The sequence below is a fragment of the Saccostrea cucullata genome, unplaced genomic scaffold (genome assembly GCF_032062105.1).
Source record: "Saccostrea cucullata isolate Sc308-1 unplaced genomic scaffold, CSIRO_AGI_Scuc_v1 ctg2491, whole genome shotgun sequence".
NCBI classification, from domain to species: Eukaryota; Metazoa; Mollusca; class Bivalvia; order Ostreida; family Ostreidae; genus Saccostrea; species Saccostrea cuccullata.
In genome coordinates, this window is record NW_026940558.1 from 1 (window position 1) to 16,940 (window position 16,940).

The 16,940-nt window shown below is 34.3% G+C and overlaps 1 protein-coding gene and 1 long non-coding RNA gene across 2 annotated transcripts; one reads left to right on the plus strand and one right to left on the minus strand.

Annotated features, from left to right (window-relative positions):
* Nucleotides 1-67: 67 nt before the first annotated feature.
* LOC134255604 (ankyrin repeat domain-containing protein 17-like) lies at nucleotides 68-5,378 on the minus strand (the record flags this gene model as incomplete). The annotated part of the gene is made up of 4 exons (XM_062738128.1): nucleotides 5,276-5,378; nucleotides 4,751-5,071; nucleotides 3,709-4,027; nucleotides 68-3,182 (listed from the first exon to the last, which is right to left on the minus strand). Coding segments are annotated over exons 1-4 (3,858 nt in total), but the record flags the coding sequence as incomplete, so codon positions are not given.
* Nucleotides 5,379-5,514: 136 nt separating this feature from the next.
* LOC134255603 (uncharacterized) lies at nucleotides 5,515-8,525 on the plus strand. The gene is made up of 3 exons (XR_009989588.1): nucleotides 5,515-5,947; nucleotides 7,438-7,561; nucleotides 8,145-8,525. It is a non-coding gene; the product is annotated as an uncharacterized LOC134255603 (long non-coding RNA).
* Nucleotides 8,526-16,940: the final 8,415 nt, after the last annotated feature.

Genomic DNA, 16,940 nt, shown 5'->3' on the forward strand with positions numbered 1-16,940 from the left:
AAGGTGATATTCCAGATTTTGTACAAATTGTACAATCAGCACCGCGTTCGACAAGCATTTTCAATACAATGATGGATGGATTCTCGCTATCGACTGTCTTATACAGCGCCGTCTCCCCTTCTTGATTTTGTAAATTGACGTTAGCACCAGCTTCAAGCACCACCTTCACTGTGTTTGCATTATGCCCTGTACATGCTGCTATCAAAGGCGTATTCCATAATGTGCTTCGATTGATTTGAGCTCCAGCATTTAATAGTTCTTTTACAACATCAACATTTTCCAAATGGCATGCGGCAGTCAGAGGAGTGCTATATTTACCCTGTAAATTAACATCAGCCCCCGCTTCAATCAGTTCCTTTACAATATTTATGCTTCCATACTTACATGATATTATCAGTGGCATATTATCTTCATCAGCATCATGGTGTAAATTGACGTCTGCTCCAGCCTCTATCAACTCCTTCACTACATTCAAATGTCCCCCTTTACATGCAGCTGTCAGTGGAGTGCTATATCTACTCTGTAGTTTGACATCAGCCCCCTTTTTAAGTAATTCTTTCACCACATCTCCGAATCCATTTGTGCACGCAGCTACCAATGGTGTATTATATGCACCCTGTGGATTAACAACTGCTTTTGCATTCAAAAGCTCTTTAACCATTTCTAATTTTCCTCTCTTACAGGCAACTGTCAACGGTGTTTTGTATTTATTTGGTTTCCTTGGATGCCAAGGATTGAAATTGACTTTGGCTCCAAATTTCAGCAATTCCTTCAAAACATCCAATCGTCTACATTTACAAGCAGTAATTAATGGTGTTTTCCATACATACTTTGGATTAACATCAGCCCCTTTTTGAAGCAGTTCTCTCACCATGATCAGATTGCCATTTAGACATGCAGCTGTCAGTGGTGTTGTATGATGATAACCCGGTCCATTCGCTAGGAACCCCGAAATTGTCTCTGGATTGATGTAAATGCCGAAAGAAGATGCGATTAATCGAACCATCTGTATATATTTTAAACGATCAATCCATATTTGCTGTGGATTAACCGAAGCCCCCATTTCAAGAAGATCTCTCACAAGGTTTAAATCTCCATCTAAACAAGCAGCAGTCAGTGGTGTATACCATTCTTTATTGTGTTGATTGATATCAGCACCAGCCTCAATTAGATATTTTATTAAACTTTTATCCTTTTTTCGTCTAACAGAACTTAATAATGGTGTATTCCCATCATCATCTTGCTGGTTGACATCAGCTTTTGCTTCAAGAAGTTCTTTTATTAACGACAAATTTGGATGAATTCTTGAACATGCATTTATCAGTGCTGTACCGGTCAAACGCAATGAATTGACATCGGCCCCAACTCGTAGCAGTTCAATGACTACATCGGAATGATTTTCACGACATGCAGCATTTAATGGTGAATCATACAGACCCTGAGGATTAACTTTTGCTCCTTTCTTCAGTAGTTCTGTCACCACAGAAATGTGTCCTCCTTTACATGCAGCTGTCAATGCATCCATTGTACATATACTTCCACATTGTAAATTAATGTTGGCCCCAGCTTTTAAAAGTTCCCTCACTATAACCAATTCACCACAACTACATGCAGATATCAGAGGGTTATTGAAATCCTTTTTTTGATTGACAATGGCCCCTGATTGCAGCAATATTTGTACTACATTTAGATGTCCATTTTCACATGCAGCTATAAGTGGTAAATTACTTGCAGACTCTAAATTTGTTGAAGCTCCACAAGTAATCAGCTCCTTTACAATACCTGAATATCCACCTTTGCATGCTTTTACTAGTGGTGTATCGAAATTACACTCTAAATTGACATTTGCATCCATTTTGCAAAGTTCTCTCACAACACTCAAATGTCCAGCACTGCATGCTGCTGTCAGTGGTGTATGACTATGACCCAGTTTGTTAACATCAGCTCCTACACCTATCAACTCATTTACAACAGAAACATGACCAAATAAACACGCTGCTACTAGAGGGGTATTTTTTCTAAATAAAATTCCCCTAGAACGCACTGCCCAATGAGAGTAGACATGTGGCGTTCTGTTGATTGAGTAGTTTAAATCGACATGTTTCAGTAAGATCCTAACAGTCTCCACATCGCCCCCATAACAACTGAGAACAAGTAAGCGGGTTTGTTCTACCGCAGAGTTTTGAATGTTTTCCTTTTCATACAAGGATGCAAAGCTAACTTTTAGAGAGTCTGAAACAAGTATTTCATCAAAATCATCTATCACTTTATTTATATCACTAGCATTGGTTCCCTGTTTCGATGTTTGACCAAGATTTATAAGATCAGAATTCAAATTTCCAAATAGTGCAGACGATGTTTCGTTGTGTAGTTCAGTTTGATGTATGATGTACCTAAGGATTTGGTGATGTCCATAGTAAATAACCCAACTGATCACTCTCACATAGCATACTAATGGCATCAAAAACATGTGTCGTCTGTCTAGCAGTAGATCCTCTATACAATCTTTAAACTCGTTGTTCTTTTTCTTATCATTTCCATCTTCTTCCCTTTTGAGTATTTTAGACATTTTCTCCAGTTTACTTAGAAAGAGTTTTTTTAATTCTACATATGTATGTTTCTCTAGTACATTAATAAATGCTTTACACAACTGGTTGTCCTTTAAAGCATTATTCATAAACACGTCATACAGTTCATAATTTTCTATATCTTTGTACAGTCTCTTAGCTAACATTGGATACAGGTTAATAGACACCCTTATACACAGATCTGTACCCTCCCTGTTTTCAGTCTTTTCTTCACTGCTTATATCAGTTGCCTCCACTTTTGTTTCCATGTTTTTCTGTTTTTGTGTTTCACATGTCTGAAGTTTTACATAGTTTGCAATATAACTACTTTTCATATATTCTATAATCAACTCTGGAAACTGTCTACCAAAGTGATATGCTGTTATTTCAAACATGGAGTCATGAACAAAAGTGAACTCTCTACCACGACGTTTTGTGTATGTCCCCTCCATTGCTGACAAAGCTTTCACAAACTTAAATGTATCTGTTGAACTTGTAACTTCACAGCTTTCTAACACCCTGTGCTTCATTTCCCGAAAACATTTATTTTTCTCATCTTTTAGAATGTCTTCAGAAAGCATGTTGTTATACGTTTTGTGTATGTCCCCTCCATTGCTGACAAAGCTTTCACAAACTTAAATGTATCTGTTGAACTTGTAACTTCACAGCTTTCTAACACCCTGTGCTTCATTTCCCGAAACATTTATTTTTCTCATCTTTTAGAATGTCTTCAGAAAGCATGTTGTTATTCAACGTGCACAACACCAAAGTTGCATAGAATAAACCGTTTCTTTGTTGCATTTTGTCGAATTCCTCGACAATGCATTGGATGGGACTGATAAAAAAGCGTTCACCAGTGATTCTAAATTTTTCCTCATTGGAATATAGTTTACACAATAAAGGAAACATGCGAGAGGCTTCAGTAAGCATTGCAGGAGACAACAAATCTCTGTCTAACCCATGCTTTTCAAGAATCTTTCTTTGGTCTTCTTCATTCAATTCATTCTCAGAGCTATGAAGCTTAATAGTATTTTGTGCATTAGTTAAAAAGGATTTGTTGCATTGGTTAAAAAGGGTTTTTCTGCATGTCAAGAGAACCTTTGTTTTCACAAAAGACGGTTTTTTTAATTTTTCCACGTACTCTAAAAACGATTCTAACTTTGCTTTGTTAACACCCAATACACCTACGACATCATTGATAACAAAAACCTGTGGATTCTGAGGATCACAATACTGTGTGAGGTCTCTAAAGTCCAACATAGGTACCACTTCGTATTCTTCCTTCTGGAGAAGAAGAGCTATATGCTGAACTGTGGCGGATTTGCCGGATCCCGGGACACCAACAAAAGTCACATATGGTTGTTCTCTCACCCTCTGTAGCATTTCAGGGAACCCATGAGTTTCAACAAAAACCGAATCTTCTTCTTTCCATTTTTTGATATATTCTGTCTCGTGTTGTGCTAAAAGATATTTAGTTTATTTAATAAAATATTTTTTTATAATATATGCAGAAATACTTTATTTATTTGGAGTTAAACTCTCCACATTTTTCATATTGTTGAACGGTTTAAAATTTCTTTGGCATTTTCTCATAACGATTTTTAAATATATATGTATACAGTATAATATTTTTTCCAAACTATTACATAAAAAAGTGCTGAAAGGTTTGTTTCCATTATTTACTCTTTTGATCTAATAAAATATAATCAGATAACACTTAACTTCAAAGTACAAAATAAAAAGACATATTTCATGGCTAGATGCAATGGTATTGAATAAAAACATGCATATAATCAGAACTAATGTATTAACATACCTTTAACATGTGCAGGGATCACGCAGTGTAGACTTTTAATGTCATCTGAAAAACCAATCCGTCATTATGAAACCATGAAAAATGACTTTTTCTCAATGATTTTTCGAATTTCAGAATAAAAAAAAAATTTGAATACAGAACTGCAAATTTACTGTTATCATTTTTATTTAAAAGAGAACCCTTTACAAAACATTTAAGCAAAAACCATGTTATTTATTTACTGTTTACCGTACTGTTTACCACCATTCAATAGAACCAGAGCCAAATTTCAGATATAAGTAAATCGAAATTAACTAGTTCTGAATTGTAAAACAATAATTTACGGCTAAGAATCTCCCACTTCTAATCAACAATACTTAATACTTACCTGAAAGGTTTTCAACCGTCTTTTGTAATTCGTCAATCACTAAAAGTTTATCGATGTATTTTTTCTCCAACTCTGGATCCATTGAGCATGTTTTGATTTCGTCAACAGAGTCCTGAAGAGACGTGTTTGTTCCAAGGTAACCCTCTAACTCTACAATTATGTAACGAATATTCCTCCATTCTTGTCTAAAATCCGACTCCTTTAAAGAAAAATCTGACGTGTGTCCATAGTATTTGTTCCTAATTAGTCGAATCCTTTCAATGTAAGCAGACACACTTCTATCTCCGGGGTTTGGCTGATTTCCCCATCCCGCTGCATGTTCTGTAACATTGCACACGTTACGTAAAAGTAAATATAGAATTGTGACGTCAAAGTCTGAATAATCTCCGCAATATTGTTTCGTAAAAGGCGGGAAAATGAGATCTGTCTGTTGTTTGGAAAGAGGATTTTTTGCCTTCTGGTTCTTAAGGTGATCTATCCAGGTCCTAACCGTACTTGATAAAGTAGAGGGGGGTATTTCTTTACCGAGAATGTCCCTCAACACATCGGTACAAGGACCCAAGAGAAGTCTAGCCACTCGTGCTAGGTTTGTTGTTTCTGTTGTGGATGTATATTTTGACAGAGACATTGTAGACCTTTTACACCTGGATAAAAAAAGATAATATATTGCGTAAAACCTACTAGTATCACCTCTTTTGATGGAAACATTCTTTTATTTTTTTTAAACAGTCATAAAATAAGTTTATGTAAAACATCACTTAAGGATATGTGAACCTGACGTTTTTGAATCCACCGCGCAACTCGAACTGCGGAAGATGGGAACGGTCAATGTCGTGATCATAGAACATATAATTTTGCTAAAACACAAGTTTAAAGGATTTAACAGCGGTTAAATAGTAAAATATGCCAAATTAATCAACATTGCATGAATTTTATTAATTTTGGCTGTTTGACTGTTCCAACCCCGATAATTTACGACATTACTCCCTAGCCGATTTGCGACGCCATGTTTTGTAGAGAAGGACGCAACGATGCATTTGCAAGGAAAAAAACAGTTTATACGCCGAAAATAGATTATACGGTTATATTTAGACGAAAATATACAGATTGGTGCCGTTCGGTTTCATGTAACAACTGCACAAGCGATGTCACACTCACCCCGAATGCAGTTCCACGATGTACTTCATTGTTTTTCACGTAAGTAAAAGTAGGCCTAAACTAACAGCAGAATAAACATGCACCAAACACATGGATAACCGGAGTTTACCTGACACCTTAATATACATTTATTTATTATTAGGTTGTAATTTATAGCTGTATAGCATCATCGAAATTCAATTTACTCTGTTTCCAGCCGGGATCAACAATGATTCGAATATTAGCCTACAGAAAATTTGCACAATTTTCACATATATATCCAATAAAAATTTTCATGAGGTATTTATTGGATTTACTTTTTGTTTACCAGTGTCAAATTACCAAATTAGGCAAATACTGAAATAGCAATTCGCTGGCCAAGTAACCAAATTACATTATAGACAAATCAGTTTGGCATACTTATATATACATGTATTTACACCATCTCTGTTGGGTTTTCGACGAAATCCTGACTTACGATAGGTTGGAGTCTGTCAAGCTATTAAAGGAGGTAGATTATTTATATCTAGTCAATTGTAAATCAATACAAGGTCGATGTAAAGTTCTTTTGGAACACTTTGAACAACTCAAATTCACAAGCTTAATATTTTTAGTGTTTGCAGTTGGCAAGGTTAAAGTTATACATGTAAGTAGCATAAATAATGAGAGAAACATTTTCTTCTTTACTGAAAACCTATAACACATACTGATTAGTTCATCATTTTAGCACGAAAACAACATTACAAAACTAACACAACGTGATGTCATAATATGTACTATATAAGCATGATGAAGCATGTAGCAGAGAAAAACATTTATAAACCACAGATAATACATAAATGTTTCATTGGTGGGGGTAAATTCGTTGCATACGGTAGTATTTTAGTGACAGAGTGCGGGATGATACCTAGTCAGTAGACTCGGCTCCGCCTCGCCAGGTATAAAATATACTAAGCAGGTATCATTGCATACCCTGTCACTAAAACACTATGTAATTTATAGTCTGTGCAGTGCAAAATTTGTCTTATTTTAAAATGATGTACTATTTAAGATATGACATTAAAGCTGAACATTTCTCTTAAATAGACACTGTCAGACGGTGTATATAAACTGTTTGATTTCGTTACACCCGATTGCACACTCGAAACTCGTGGCCGAGATGTAGTACTCCTATCGTTGTGTTGGATTTTTTGCGTTTATTTCTTGTTTGTATGTGCATTTTCTGTTTGTAAATAATGTATTGACCTGCATATTTCATGATACTTAAGTCCTGTTTCGGAAAAAATGCGTAAAATTTGATATTTTCATCCATATTGAGTAGCACGCTTTGTAAGATATGCGTCTACACTCGTCGGATATCTATAGTGAAATACATTGAACTGACTGGCGATCTGCTCCTTATATACGAGTTGTAGGGAGAGCGTTGAAGAACGGGAAATATGGCGGACTATGCCTATTTACGAGTAGTGTTCAGCTTTAATGTGTAAAATGTTGACCAATTTATTCCTTCAAAATTGAATAATTTTGTGACATATTTGTTATTTGAACAGGTATAGAGAAGGAAAAGAATCAACATATGTCAGCAGTTAAAATCCACCTACTCAACTCTAGATAGCTGTTCCTGTGGATCCAAATGAATGAAAAGATCTCTGTGTGTTGCAAACAATAGAATGGGTAGGAGTGAATGAAAAAATTGTTTTTTAAGATTAAAAAATGAGGAAGTGATCTTCGACATGCATTTGATTCTGATTGTGATTGTGTGAAGGGTGGTATATTTAGTTTCTTGCCTTGATATGGACAGAATATGAAGTGTCAGATTTTTTTTTCCAAGATCACAAGAGACAAATTATGACAGATTATTTTGTTTCATTAAAAATATTATATGTGAGGGGGAGAGCTTCATTGTAGAGAACAATGTACATATTCCAGTGTAAATATTCTAAGGTCAAATTAATTCCAATATCTATTCTCAGAATCAAATGGTCCTCCCTTTACATGTAACTTTTAAATATGATAATAGAAAATCCAGTAGTATAATATTTTGAAATTTCAATAGTCTAGTAGTCAATCCTTATAAATTCATGTATCAGTAACTGCAAAGGCTTCAAATTCATAAACTGATTGACAATAAAGTAACAATTCAAGTTTTAAATAACCCTGGTAGATATTACATGTACTTATTTACATGTTTACTATATATATCCATACACACCATTAAGACATGAAGTTTAAAACTAAAATGAAATTTATTTTCTAGGCTAAGAATGGTATTGTTGTGTCAAAGCCTGAAATTTGCATGGCACAGTTGTTAGAGCAGCTCTCTATTTTCTCAAAGTAAGGAGCACTGTGGAACATGGAGGCCAGTCCTTTGGATGAAACTGCATAAACTGAGATCCCCTTGCAGTAGATGTTGGCATGAAAAAGATCCCTCACAGCTCAACGTCCATAAGTACCGAGTATAGGTATGAAGTTGCAGCCCTCCACCAGCAAGTGGTAGCGTCTTCATATGAGTGAAAAAAATTCTTGAGAGGGACATAACACAAAGCAAAGGCTGAAGTATTTGCTTCAGAAAAGACCTACAACTACAGTGATCATTATTTGAACAAAGTATGTGACAAAAAAAGCTTGCAGTTGAAAGGCAAAGAAAAGAATCAGGGCTCTCACACCCATTTTTGGTACTGGGGCCGGGGCCAATGAAATTGGGAAAAAAGCGATGTTTTTATAAAAAATTGGGAAATTTTTACCAGTCATTATTTAAACTCTTACAATTAACAAGAAAAATCAAATAAACACAGTGTAATTATAGTAACTGAAACGAATCATTATCATCGTCTTCCTCTTAGTAGAAATATTTTTTTTCTACACTGACTTTAATACTGCAGGGATCAAAATTAATTAACTTTTTTTTTTTACCACAAGCAAATATCAGCTAGTGGGTTTATTTTTACTAGCAAATTGTAATATTGAACTATTTAAATGAACTTTCACTAGCATTTTTTCTCCTCATAGTAATTAACATAAGATTTAAATAATTTAAAAAAAATAATTTTATTTCACCTCTTGGAAGCAATTAGGCCGTTTTATAAATGATGAAATCTTAACATCTATACAGAGGTGTGTAATTAAAAAAACTCCATATAAAAAACTCAATCTGATTAAAATCAGATTGATAAAAAACTCATCCTATTTAAAATTTAATCAGTAAATACACTGAAAATATATTTTATGGAAAATCACATAACACTTTTCCTCTATTTGATTAAGTGATCATAAATAATCTAATGGAATATCTAACCTTACATTTACATGTATTTACCATAAACAAAGGAATGGAGGAAATTCGGATTATAAAAAACGATCTTTTTTGGAAGTTAATAAATCAGGTTGTTCTGCAAAATTAATAAGATCCTTAAGATTTACGAATTGTAGGAGCATGCTTAATTTTTGTTCATTGTTAGGGAATCTAATAGCAAAACAGTGAATAAAATACCTGTAGTACTTTTCATTGGTAATCTTAATTTTTAAGACCTTTTTTTACTCGCGAAAAAGGTGGCGACCACAGGTCGCTTTTAACTCCCAATTTCTGTTTTTAATTCGCATATTAAGAGTATTTTCCGTTATTTCGAGCCCTGACATGATAGTTTTTCACATTATGCGGCATGTTGTGAATAAACAAGTCGTACCTAAGAGAATTTGTAATTTACTACAGACGACTTTTGTTTGAGTGACTTTTGTGACCTAGGCTAAACTGGTTCCAGCATATAAACGAAACTACCAGTTCATAACACGAACATGATTCCTTCATATCTTCACAGTGCTTATACGACTGTCAAAGATATGCTCTTTTTACGTACTAAATTTCAAGCAATCATACATTGGGAATTTTTACACTCAAATTTGGGAAAAAGGGGGCCTTTTTCACGTTGGGAACGGGGCCGAATATCGGCCCCAATTAAAGAGAATCGAGAGCCCTGAGAATTCATTATGACAGGAAAGCTAGCTTTTATAGAACACACTGTACATGTAGAAACTTTTGTCAAGGTTAAAAAAATAATTCTGTTTGACAAGAACAAACAGTTCTCTTTTTTGTGTTTTATTTTTAGATGGTGTCCAATATCTCCATACGTTGTACATTCTAATATTAATTACATTGGCAATTAGATCTGTGCCAAAATATGTCATTGTAATGTTAGTTTTATTGTGTGGCCTTTTTCTAACCATGTAAACCTTAGTGCATATAGATTATGAAATTTTTTTATTTTGTTTTTTTTAAATTTTTTATAAAATATTTATTTAAACATGTTACAGCAAAATTCTATTAGTGCAAACACGGAAATAGCAAATCCATGGATATATTTTAGATCCCCAGCTATATAAATTTAACGAATTTGTTACATGGATATAGCGAATTATGGTTATAGCGAAGTAATTTTATAGGTCTTAGTGACTTCATTAAAACAGAGTTTTACTAAATATATTTAAAATTAAACTGAATAATTTCTTTATTGATTTTATAGCAATCATCACATACAAATGTGCTTTAAGAGTCAGATTTTGGAAAAAGGTCGGTGGAAATTCAGATTATTTTATCTTTTTTTAGCTCACCTGAGCCAAAGGCTCAAGTGAGCTTTTCTGATCACAATCTGTCCGTTGTCTGTCGTCGTCGTCGTTGTTGTCGTTGTTGTCGTTGTTGTTGTCGTCGGCGTCGTAAACTTTTCACATTTTCATCTTCTTCTCAAGAACCACTGGGCCAATTTCAACCAAACTTGGCACAAAGTATCCTTGGGTAAAGGGGATTCAAGTTTGTTCAAATGAAGGGCCACGCCCTTTTCCAAGGGGAGATAATCATGAATTTGTTAAAATTTAATGGCATTTTTAAAAAATCTTCTTCTCCAGAACCGCTGGGCCAGGAAAGATGAAACTCATGTGGAAGCATCCTGAGGTAGTGTAGATTCAAGTTTGTTCAAATCATAACCCCCGGGGCAAGGGTGGGGCCAAAATGGCCGACCCAAGTTTTACATAGGAATATATAGGAAAATTCATTAAAAATCTTCTTCTCAAGAACCACTTGGCTAGGAAAAATGAAAATCATGTGGAATCATCCTGAGGTAGTGTAGATTCAAGTTTGTTCAAATCATGACCCCCGGGGCAAGGGTGGGGCCAAAATGGCCGACCCAAGTTTTACATAGGAATACATGTATATAGGAAAAATCTTTAAAAATCTTCTTCTCAAGAACCACTGGGCTAGGAAAAATGAAAATCATGTGGAATCATCCTGAGGTAGTGTAGATTCAAGTTTGTTCAAATCATGACCCCCGGGGCAAGGGTGGGGCCAAAATGGCCGACCCAAGTTTTACATAGGAAGATATAGGAAAAATCTTTAAAAATCTTCTTCTCAAGAACCATTAAGACAGGAAAGATAAAACTCATGTGAAATTATCCTCAGGTAGTGAAGATTCAGGTTTGTTCCAATCATGACTCCTGGGGCTAGGGTGGGGCCAAAATGGCCGACCCAAGTTTTACATAGGAATATATTGGGAAACCAATATATATAAAAAATCTTCTTTTCAAGTACTTCAAAGCCATGATTAGTGATATTTATATGGAATCATCCTAAGGTAGTGTAGATTCTAGTTCAAATCATGAACCCGTGGGGGGTTAAAATTCAAGCCCCCCCCCACCATCAACCACCATCACCTCAGTAAACTTTCAGTTCTGATCTGATATGTGCTTTTTCCTAGCTGACGTGCTCAGGTGAGCGCTGTGGCCCCTGGGCCTCTTGTTTCCAATTCATGTACAAACCAATTTTATACCTCATTCACAAAGATAAACATCACTTCTTTAAACTGGTATTAAAAAACAAAATTTCTTATTAGATCAAGTGGGATTTTATAAGATTTTTACAGTGAAGGTTGAGAAAAAAAAGATAATTTTTAGGAGGCCAGAGGAAATTCAGACTGTAATTATGTGCATACCAGATACTTTATCTTTGAAAAAGAATAAGCATGTATGACTTTTAATTTTATTTTAACACATTATTTACTTAAAATTAAACTGATTAATTTTTTGATTGATATTTTAGCAATTATTGCCGAAAAATGTGCTTTATGGTCAGTTTTTGAAAGAAGGCCAGAGGAAATTCAGATTATCATATCTTTTTATCCAATTCATGTACATACCAATTTTTTCCCTCTTACGCAAAGCTAAACATCACTTCTTTAAAATGGAATTGAAAAACAAAATTTCCAATTATATCAAGTGTGATTTTATAAGATTTTTACAGTGAAGGTTGAGAAAAAATAGGCAATTTTTTAGAGGCCAGAGGAAATTCGGACTGTAATTATGTGTATACCAGATACTTTATCTATGAAAAAGAATAAGCATGTATGACTTTTAATTTTATTTTAACACATTATTTATTTAAAATTAAACTGAATAATTTTTTGATTGATATTTTAGCAATTATTGCCGATAAATGTGCTTTACGGTCAGTTTTTGAGAGAAGGCCAGAGGAAATTCAGATTATCATATCTTTTTATCCAATTCATGTACATGCCAATTTTTCCCCTGTTTCACATAGCTAAACATCACGTCTTTAAAATGAAATTAAAAAATAAAATTTCCAATTATATTAAGTGTGATTTTATAACAATTTTAATAGTCAAGGTTAAGAAAAAATAGGCAATTTTTTAGAGGCCAGAGGAAATTCGGACTGTAATTATTGGCTTATTAATTATTATTTTTATTGGAAAAAATATGAATAGTATGTTTATGCACCAATCTTTCATGTTATAGCAAATAAATTAATTTGAACTGCAATTTATAAGTTTTTTATGACTTTCTTTAATTTTAGTGTAATTTTATATATCGTTTTAAACTTTGAAAACATGGTCATCTTCAGGGACTGTTGCCATGGAAACGAACTCATGTACATATATCAAAATTGTTGTTTTTTGATCAAGGAACTTGTCCTCTATCTGTTGATACCCATTTTATAATTTTCCAATTACTTTTTTGTCAGGTTCACATATCCTTAACCAATTGAAAATGTTTCTATGCAATAACTACGTTTGCCATCTGACATTGTAAAAAAGGGTCAACATTTGGTCAATCAATTGTTAAAGCTGACATGAATTCTTAAAAACGCAACATTTTCATCTATGTACGACTTGTTTTATACCAACTATAGCCGTATTCCGCCATATTTCTTTCAGATACCTTGTCTCATTGTAACGATATATACCCGAAAGCGCTCGTTACAGTTGAATGATTTTTTGGTTTGGGTATCGACTTGTGCACATCTCCGATGGTAAAGCATATGAGAACACATGAGGAAATCAAGACATTTCTAAACCACAATAAGCATAATAATCATATTTCTGAATAATTATTGATTTGAATCAAATGTAATTCAAAAAAGAAAGAAAATGTAAGTTTGAAAGAAAGTTTTAGTTGCACGAGTACGCATTTTTACACTGCGCCAATTTATGCAGAATAAACATGAAATAAAAAAGCACTAAAACGCGTAAACACACTTTGAAATTACTATTATTTGAATAGAACAAAACAACCAGTGTCTTTGATTTGCAGGTTTTATGCAGACTTTGATGCATATCGAGAAAACGCGTCGAACGCTGTAAATGTACCCATACCTGGTAATAAGAACTCTGCATCGGTTCGAAGATGTGCACAAGTCAAGTGATATACACCCTGAATTCCATTTATTGATAAATGCAACACAAAAAAGAAATAAACTCCATAAAAATTCAAAAGTAAACACACTGTGACTACTCCGTTCAGCCTAGCACATCAAAACACTTAGTCCGTGCTGATCAGATTTTGGTCAGGGAAAATATCACAAGTGGAAAAGAGAATTTATTTGATATTTGCGCAGCTAAAAGGGGGGGGGGGGGGCTAAAGTATAATCATAACGACTTTATAAGGTACAACTGAAAATTGTCTATCTAGTTCTAATAAACATTCTATATATAGTCTGCAAAATTCATTTGTCAATTACAACTGATTATTTTAGTACTAATCTCAAATCTAAACCAAGTAATTTGATATACGGTAATTATTTAGTTTAAGACTTAAAAGCATTTAACCAGAATACAAAATTTTACGTGTAATTTGTTTGTTCTTTAACACACACGCGAAAAAAACATCCCTTGTTTAGATTGACATTAAGGCATTTGTATTTTTAAGGGGGGGGGGGCAGAAATAATTAACACGACCGTTACCTAAATAGTCTTGGAAGACAGACATCTCTGCCAAATCCATTTTTCGAGATTTTTTATTGCCTCACTCCGACCACATTTAGTATGTGCATTTTTGCGGAATGTGGCTGTTTTATGATTATTACAGAAAGTCTTTCGAGATTCAGTATCCCTGTCTGAAAGTCTAGCTTTTTTTTCAAATAAAAATAATTTCTGTTGCAATATTTGGGAGATGTTTTTAAAAAGTAGGATAGGGATACTTGAAACCTGGTTGAATACAGATAATTTATAATCACTTTTTTATTCATTGAACTCTCTTTCTTCTCCTGTAACCAACAGTAAGCGCAATAAGAGATATAAAATCATATGCATTTTGTGCTGTACCATTTATTAGATCGTGGGACAGGTCAAGAATTTTTTTCAGGCGGGGATGTCGAAACTTGAAATAATTGAAATTGAAATTGAAATAATAATTTTACTTTTGACAAGAAAAATAAACCTAAACGCCGAAATTGAAAGGGAAATAAACGTCAAATCTACATCAAAGGAATGGGAACATTGGGAACTTTCTCAAATACCTTCTAGCTCAGGTAAGGAATCTGGACAAAATTAATTAAGACAAGAGGTATAAAAAAGCTAATTTTTGGAAGAATGTGGGACTCTCATCGGCAGTTTGCTATCCTTTCCTATATGCTTCGACTATTAACATTTTATGTCAAGAAATATAACTCACATTCAATTCCAGGGGCGGATTCAGCCATTTTTAGAAAGGGGGGATTCCAGGTCGGTGCCCTCAGCACTCAGGCGCAGATCCAAAATTTTTCAGGGGGGGGGGTGGGGGGTCCAACTCAGTTCCAAAAAAATCTAACCCAGAAATTTGCTGACAAGCAAAAAAAAAAACTAAAATAAAAACAGACTCGTAAACTCGCCCAAACTTCAATAACCTATTTCGTGGGAGGGGGGAGTCGATGACTTCTAATTAGAATTAGAGTTAGAATATTTATTCAATCAATTTCGGCCCACAGTGATGCATATAGTACAATGTACAAAATCATTACAGTTATACATACAAAAACAGAACAAAACAAACATTGTATAAATAAGCTTCGAATCTTAGACTTTTCATCCAATTTAACATAAATTCGCATTTACCAGGGAGTCTGCGTTTTCCGAGGGGGGTTCAACGTAAACTTTTTTCCTTCCTTTAGTATATAAATCTAATAACCTTGCAAATCCCGGGGGATGGGGGTGGTCCTGACCCCGCACTAGATCCGCGCATGGCACTCATGCCTAGAATCACACCACAGCCACTTCAATTTGTATTGACGGGGGACCTCCAAATTCAGTTGACAAGCAAAAAAAAAAAAAACAAACAAACAAACAAGCAAATAAACACAAAAACACTTTTAAAAAAACCCTATGTATCACACTCTAATATCCATTTTTTTGGTAGAGGATAGAGGGGGGCTTCCTGTAACTTTTTTGTTCGGTATATCACTTTTAAAAATGCTTGAATCTGCGCATTTTCCGCCAACAAAAAATGTGGATGGAGCTTCCAAATCAAAATATTATTTAAAACATTATCATTAGAAAAGCCCCCTCCATTTGCATACTACGGGGACATTTGAAACCTTTATCTTCACTGAAACGAAATATTTCATGTATATTTCATGTATACTTCTAAAAGTTAGTTACTTCTGAGGTTGGTCCAAAAATGGTATAGCCAAAGTTCGCTGGAACCTACCTTGCATGTCACTGGTGGGTGATCGGAGCCCTTAGCCAGGGTTACCAAGACAAGATAAAAGAACTTGGAGATGAGTTTCAATACATACTAAAGTGCAGCTCGTTACTTTCAGAAAGAATGCTATTGCTTAACAGAAAAAAAGCATAAAATTTCAGAATGTAATTAATTCTTAACACATTATGAGTAACAATAGATACTGTTTTCTGTGAAAATTGTGCTCGTTTATAAAGAAAAAAAAAATAAAATATGCCCCCGGCCTAAATTCCCATACTTCACATGTATAGCAACGTACAATTTTTTTGTTTAGTTTCTTATTCACGCATGCTTTATAGATCTACTGTTATGTATAAAATCACCTATATATTTTGTGATCTCTGTATACTGTTGTAAAATGGTGAAGAGATTCAAATAAATGACTGAAAAATGATTGAAGGTACAAAGAGGAAAGCAAATCCGCGAAAATCTACAGATCTAGCGAACAGAAAGGACAAAGGAGATTTTTTTTAATTCTTCAAATTATATCTATCTTTTATTACACTATTCAAGATCAAGAATCCATGAAACAATATACAAAATAGGAACACAGCAAACATTCCAAAACATGAGAGGTGGGGTCAAGTGGCATAAAGGATTGAATGAGCATCTCCTGCCGACCGGTCACATCAGCAGTGAGCTTTTTGTCAAGATCGGGAAATACTGGGACAATTCGTTGTTTAACCAGTGTATAAATAAAAGACAAATAATTTGTATGAAAAACGCCAGTAAGCATTTGACTCAATGATAAATTGTATTTGCTGACAATGTCATTGCATGGACCATAGAAATTAGGAAATGATGACTTTAAACCAGACTGTTGCATGATATTCTTGTTTCATCAACTTGTTTCGCAATGATTAACCTCGTTTTAGAAAATGTTCATACGTAGAGCATGCTCTTGCGTATAGAAACAACTGAAATATATAGACTCTGTATGAAGGTGTTAAAGATATAATGCTGCATAAGTAAGTTAAGTGGACGATTGAAAAGAAATGATGAATTTAAATAATAATGCTGACAGTCACATTCATGAACTTGCTCGCCGAAAGCTTACCTT